The sequence below is a fragment of the Galeopterus variegatus genome, unplaced genomic scaffold (genome assembly GCF_000696425.1).
Source record: "Galeopterus variegatus unplaced genomic scaffold, G_variegatus-3.0.2 Scaffold1500, whole genome shotgun sequence".
Classification (NCBI taxonomy): Eukaryota; Metazoa; Chordata; class Mammalia; order Dermoptera; family Cynocephalidae; genus Galeopterus; species Galeopterus variegatus.
In genome coordinates this window covers 240,907-247,140 of record NW_007727611.1, presented here as the reverse complement: position 1 = coordinate 247,140, position 6,234 = coordinate 240,907, and the positions used below count along the sequence as shown (strand labels likewise).

Genomic DNA, 6,234 nt, shown 5'->3' with positions numbered 1-6,234 from the left:
TGGAAGGGGGCATGGGGTAAGCGTGGGGTCCAGCTGACAGGTGCTGCCTGTTGTAGGCATCGACATGGGTAAGTGTGGAAAACGTGATGAGTGAGAAAAGTAAATTGCTGAAAGCACATCATTTATAGGAATGCTGTGAACATGCAGGACAGTGTTTCCATGCTTATGGGTGCACACGAGCATGGTGAGGGGCAGAGGCACGCGTGAGAACACGGAGCACCAAGGCCAGGGTGGAGGGTGGCTTGCAGGGAGGGAAGGCGTGCAGGTTCCCCTTTCTCTGGAGCAGCTTCTTTCTTCCCATTTCTATGTTGACGTCTTTACGTGGGTACAAGTGAACTCATCAATGTGCACACAGTTGGGGCTTCACCTGCACAGTCACCTGTGGAACCACGCCTCAGGTCAGGATACAGAATGCTTCCAGTACTCCCTCGAAGGCCCCCTGTGCCCCTTACCAGTCAGCACCTCCCCCAGACTCGATGCATTTCTTTTGCAAATGTTTTCAAGCAAATTTGGCACAATGTTAAGATTTGCCAAAGCTGAGCAGTGATGAGTCTCTGGGTGTTTGTTATATTTTTTGCTATCCTTTCCTGTATCCTTGACGTATTTCATCATCATCATTATAAATAGAAGAGGGGGACTTGGGCAGATGTGGCGCAAGTGGCTGTGGCATGGACAAAGGTTTCAAGACTGGGGGAGTTTCTCAGGTGGCCCTGGAAATCCTGAGAAAGTCTAAGGGAAGGTTGCAAGATGACAGCGGCTGTGACCTGACTGCTCCAGAGCTGTTAAGCCTTAGACAAAGAGTCACCCTGGAGGGTCCCTTTAACTACCCCTGCTGGTGCAGAGGACATTGGTGCCGCCTGGAAAAGGCAATCGTGCTTAGGCAGCCCAGGGCTGGGCCCAGAGCCCCTGCCTGCCCATTCTTTCCAGGTCACGAGCTGTGCATTGTGCTCATTGCGCCGTCTTGTGTGCAGCTCCTCCGTGGGTGGCCTGAGCCTCCCATTGTCGCAGCACAATAGAGGTGGCTGAGCTCGTGTGAAGAAACCAGGACAGGAAGCTCTGATCTAGGCCAGCCGAGTGGTACTCCCAGCTTCCTGCCCTCCCCAGGCAAGGCTGGGTGAGGCTGCCTTTGTCTCCCTCCAGTCTGGAAAGGCTGGAGACTTGACTTCCTGTCAGTATCCCAGGCTCTGTTAAAATATCCTCTAGGAACTCCTGTCCCCTGTCCCCTCCCATTGTCCTTTCAAAAGCAGGATCAACAGACTTCCAAGGGCCCGAGTTGAGGCTCCCACAATGTGTTGGACACTGTGCCAGACACATTCCATACCTTCCTTTGACGTTTAAGTGCCTCCTGGATGCCAGGCACTACTCTTAGACCGGAAGATATAGCTGTGGAGGCAAGGTCCCTGCCTTCGTGGAGTTGCCATTCACTTTATCCTAGTACATTGTGAAAGGTAGGCACAGTAGTACTGTGATCCCCATATTTGGGAAGAGTAAACTAAGACTCAGAGAGGGTAGTGCACTTTCCTGAGGTCACACAGCAGGAACGAGGAAGATCTATGGTTTAAGCCCAAACCTACCAGTTTCTAAACTTGACCTCTGTAGTTTGATTGGAGGGTAAGTTTTCATCCCTGCCATGCTCTCTTTTTATCTTGGCCTTTTCCTTAGGAGCTAGTGTAGATTGCTTAATCTCAGTTTTCTCATCTGTCAAATGGGCTCATAATATGAGATGGGAAGTTGGTAAGTGCATGAAGACAAGGAGGGTCTCTTGGAGGAGGTGACCTTTGAGGTTAGGCCTGATGGATGAGAAGGAGCCTGCCCAGGGTGGAACTGGGAAGAATATCCTGCTAGCAGGAACAGCTTATACAAAAGTCCTCAGGCAGGAATGTATTTGGCAGGTGGAAGGAATCTAGAATGAGGGTGTGGCTGAGTATTGTTGAGGTGTGGAGGGGATGGAGTGCTGGAAGGTGAGGTCAGAGAGGTTAACAAAGACAAGGTCATGGAGGCCTTATGGGACAGGGAAGAATTTGGATGTTTTTGAAAAAGGGCTGTGGGAAGCCATGGAGAATTTTAAGCTGTGGATTGACAGGACATGATTTACATATTGAAAAGGATCCCTCTGGCTGTGTGTGGATGTTTTTGAAAAAGGGCTGTGGGAAGCCATGGAGAATTTTAAGCTGTGGATTGACAGGACTTGATTTACATATTGAAAAGGATCCCTCTGGCTGTGTGTGTAAGGAATAGACTTTTGGGAGGGTGTGGGGACCAGGCAGGAGATACCTGCATTAGTCTAGGCAGGAGATGATGGTGGCCTAGACTGGGGGTGGCCATAGAGTTGTGGAGACGTAGTTGTGTTTTTCAGGTGAAGCTGATAGCCTGTGCTGATGGATTGGGAATGAAATGTCAGAGGAAGAGAGAAATCGAGGATGACCTGGGGTTCTGGCTGGAGCTCCTGGGAGGCAGAGGTGCCATGATCAGGTGGGAAGAGCTTGGGTGGTGTGGGCCTGGAGAGGATCAGAAATTAGGCTTTGGACACGTTAAATTTGAGGTGCCCCTTGGACATCCAGGTGGAGGTACTGAGTCGGCAGCTAGAAATATGAATCTGGGTTTCAGGGGAGAAGTCCAGCTGGAGATATAAACTTGGAGGTTGTCAACAAGAAGATGGAATTTAAAGGCCTGAGGCTGGCCGAAATTGCCTTGCCATGAGTGTGGACAGAGACATGGCTGCCTTCCTCTGTGTCCCTTGCTTCCTTCCCTGTGACCTGCCATGTGGAATGCCAGCACACCCCCTCCTAAGAGACTTGAGTCTGGGCAGGTGGCCGGGCTTCCAGTGGCAGCCATGGACGTCTCGCCAGGTGATGGGAAAGGATCCGACAGCTGTCTGTGGAGGGCCAGCCTGCTCTCTGCCTGCCTGCGCCTGCTTGCCCTGACCCCAGTGCTATCTTGGGCTGTCCTTCCATCTTCCTGGCACTCAGAGATCTCCCCAGACAAGCGTGGTTGGATGAAACACACTGAATTAACCGCAGCTGGGCTCTGTGACAGGGAGACCATGTGCTCTTCCGGGGCTTCCCCCACTCTGGACCCCCATCCTGTAATCAGTCTTGGCAGGGTGGGTGACTGACAGGCCACCACGGCTCATTATGGCTCTGTGGCTGTGACAGGACCATGAATTCCTTTCCCTAGGAGTCTCCATGTCCCTGTTGCCAGGTTAACCAGGGGTCAGGCCCCATGTCCTGGAGTTGGGGCAAACCAGGGAGAGGTTGCTGTAGACGACTGGCCTTGGTTTCCTTTAGGTGCCAACTCTGATCTTTCTCTCCCTCATTCATTCTGTCCCCTTGGCCCATCCTTAGTAGCTCCTCCTTCTGCCCACTCTGTCCCACCCACACCACACCAGGGCCAGGCCACTGTCATCTCTCGTCTGCACGACGGCACCCCTCAGCTCTGTTCTCCCCACTTTTATGTTCAACCCCTAAAATCCAGTTCCCCACAGTAACAGAGGGCTCTTTCACCAGCACTTGAAAACTGGAAGACTTTGCTTAAAAAATTCTCGTTTCTGGCTTCATTAAAAAAAAAATTAGAACATCTGGTAATACTGGGCCTGCTGCCTTCCCACCTGGCCCCACTTGGAGGGGATGGGCGGCCGCCCCCCTGAAATGGGCGTGTGCTGGCCGGTTCCCCACAGTCCCCACTTCTCCCGCCCTGTCATAGTCACACTCATCTGTCGCATCTCACAGAAGAAAGAAATGATTTCTCTGTTCCAAGCCCCTGAAAAGAGTGGCAGAAGGACTGCGGTCCATTCATAGAGGAGGATCCTGGGCAGCTGTCAGAAGGAATGAGGAGGCTCCTCTTGTAATGATATGGAAAGATCCCCAAGCCACATTAAGTGGGAAAAGTAGGTGCAGGGTGTTCTGTATACGTTGCTATTTTTTGTTATGTATAAGAGGAAGAAATAAGAATAGGAGTGTCTTGTAATGATATGGAAAGATCCCCAAGCCACATTAAGTGGGAAAAGTAGGTGCAGGGTGTTTTGTATACGTTGCTATTTTTTGTTATGTATAAGAGGAAGAAATAAGAATAGGAGTGTGTGTGTGTGTGTGTGCGTGCGTGCATGTGCACGCACATGCATTTGTTTTTGCATAAGGATTCTCTGGAAGAATACCTAAGAAACTAGGTGAATGGGGGTGCAGTGTAGGAGAGAGACTGTGTGTGTTTTTAACACTTTATATGTTTGACTTTTGAGCCATGTTGAATGTGACATTGTTTAGAAGTTAAATTGTAAAAAAAAAAAAGAAAAAAATTAAAAAGGGGAAGTGAATTGTAGCCCAAGAGGGACCCGTGGGGGATGAAGCAGGTGTGGGTCTGTCTCTTTGGGCGGTAGGTTCCTCGAGGGCAGGGGCTTTGTGTTGGTCTCTGTTGTATCTTCAGGGCCCCACGTAGTAGATGCTCAGTAAACACCTGGTGACTGCATGGGAGTGAGGGATAGTCCAGTATGTTTAATGTATGGGCAGCGTCACTTTTTTCTTGTTCCCTACCTGTGTCCTTGGACTGTGGTACCTCCCAGGTCCTAGTTGGTGTTTGAACTTGTGACCCTTTTGCAGGGCCATACTGGGGAGGATCAGAGGCGTGGATACTCACCTCTCCCCGCTTCTCTCCTCCAGGCGTTCCTGCATCGCATCCGGCAGAATGTGGCAGACTTGGTGGAGAAGGGCCTCACAGAGGAGAATGTCAAGGTGTGGATTCTTGGGCCGGTCCCTTTCCGATCATCGGTGCTGCCTGTGCCTTGCTGTTCCTGGGGTGATGCTCAGAGGGTGCGGAGGGGGAGGCGCATCATCCACTGGCTGCTGGCTTTGCGCTGCCCCAGCCTGAACACTGTAGCCCCTGGAGGCCTCTCTGTCCAATGAGCCGACTGTGCTTGGTGGATATCAGGAGTCTGCCCCAGGCCTTGCTCTGTCCTTGCTCAGTGGGACCACACTGTCTTGCAGCCTCCTCGAGTCAGGCCCCTGGGCTTGGAGCCAGTGGAAAATCCCTGTCCAAGTGCCCCTGGGAGCCTGGCACCTCCAGCTGCCCTCCCAGCAGCCCTGGCCTCTGCACTGGGCATCGAGTGTCAAGGCAGGGCTGATGAGTAATTGGGTCCAGCTTCATCTTGGCTGTGGCTCTGGGGAGTTTGAGGAGGGTATCAATAGGCCTTCTGTGTGCATGGCTGAAGCCTCAGTGCTCCTGGACCTGGCTTCGTAGTGTGATCTCACTCTCTGGGAAGCCACCTTTTAACTGGGCCTCTGAAGGTCCTGGTCAAAGGGAGATGGGGGTGGGTGTCTGAGGTCCCCAGAATTTACAGCACACACAAGACTTGGTGAAGAAAGACACCCCTCTAAATGTCCTTTTGATCTGGACAGAGACCTTGCACATTGACAATTCTAAGCCCAATTCTTTTGCATAAGAAAGCTGAGGCTTACAGATGTAAAGAGACACTGCATGGCTGGTCTCAGGAGTGGGGTATAAAGCTCTTTATGCATTCATTCATCCATTCACTCATTCATTCAGCAAATATTTACTGAGCACCTGATTATATTCTATTTATTACAGTTTAAAAAATGATTTGTTATAATTTAAAATTACAGTTTTTTTAAATTACCTTTTTTATGAAGTACAACTCCCATACAGTAAAAGGTGCAAATCCGAGGTGCTAAGCACGATGCATTTCACATATGAACACACTTGTAACCATGACCCAAATGATGGCAGAAAACATTTTCTGCCCCCAGCAGGCTGCCCTGTGCCCCCTCCTGGTCAATCCTCCCTCTCTAAAGGTAATCACTGGCTTCTAGTACCATTGGTTAGTTTAGCCTGTTTCTGAACTTTGTATCAGAGTGAGCTCCTCTGTGTCCAGTGTCTTTTGCTCACTCTCATGTCTGTGAGATGTGCCCATGTTGTATGTAGCTGTGGTTCATTCTTTTTCACTGCTGTGTAGTTTTCCAGAGTATGAGTGGGCCACAGTTTACTTATCCTTTCTCCTGTGGTTGGATATTTGAATTATTTCCAGTTTTGGGCATTTATGACCATTCTTGTATATATCTTTTGGGCAGACACAGGCTCTCATTTATGTATACACTCAGGAAACAGATTTTTATGTTGAAATCTTGCAACCATTCTTTGAAGTAAATAAGACATTCTTTGAAGTATAATAATGGGATCTATCCAATGTGCCTTTAACGTAAGCAGATTCAACCACGTGAGCTGGAC

General features: G+C 50.0%; 1 protein-coding gene across 1 annotated transcript in view; it reads left to right on the top strand.

Moving 5' to 3' along the window:
* The window catches only part of PREX1 (phosphatidylinositol-3,4,5-trisphosphate-dependent Rac exchange factor 1), a 212,293-nt gene that overhangs the window by 74,423 nt on the left and 131,636 nt on the right, over positions 1-6,234 (top strand). The window contains exon 2 of the mRNA XM_008577372.1: positions 4,653-4,724. Within this exon, the coding sequence (XP_008575594.1) occupies positions 4,653-4,724 (72 nt within the window). The remainder of the gene's footprint in view (positions 1-4,652; positions 4,725-6,234) is intronic.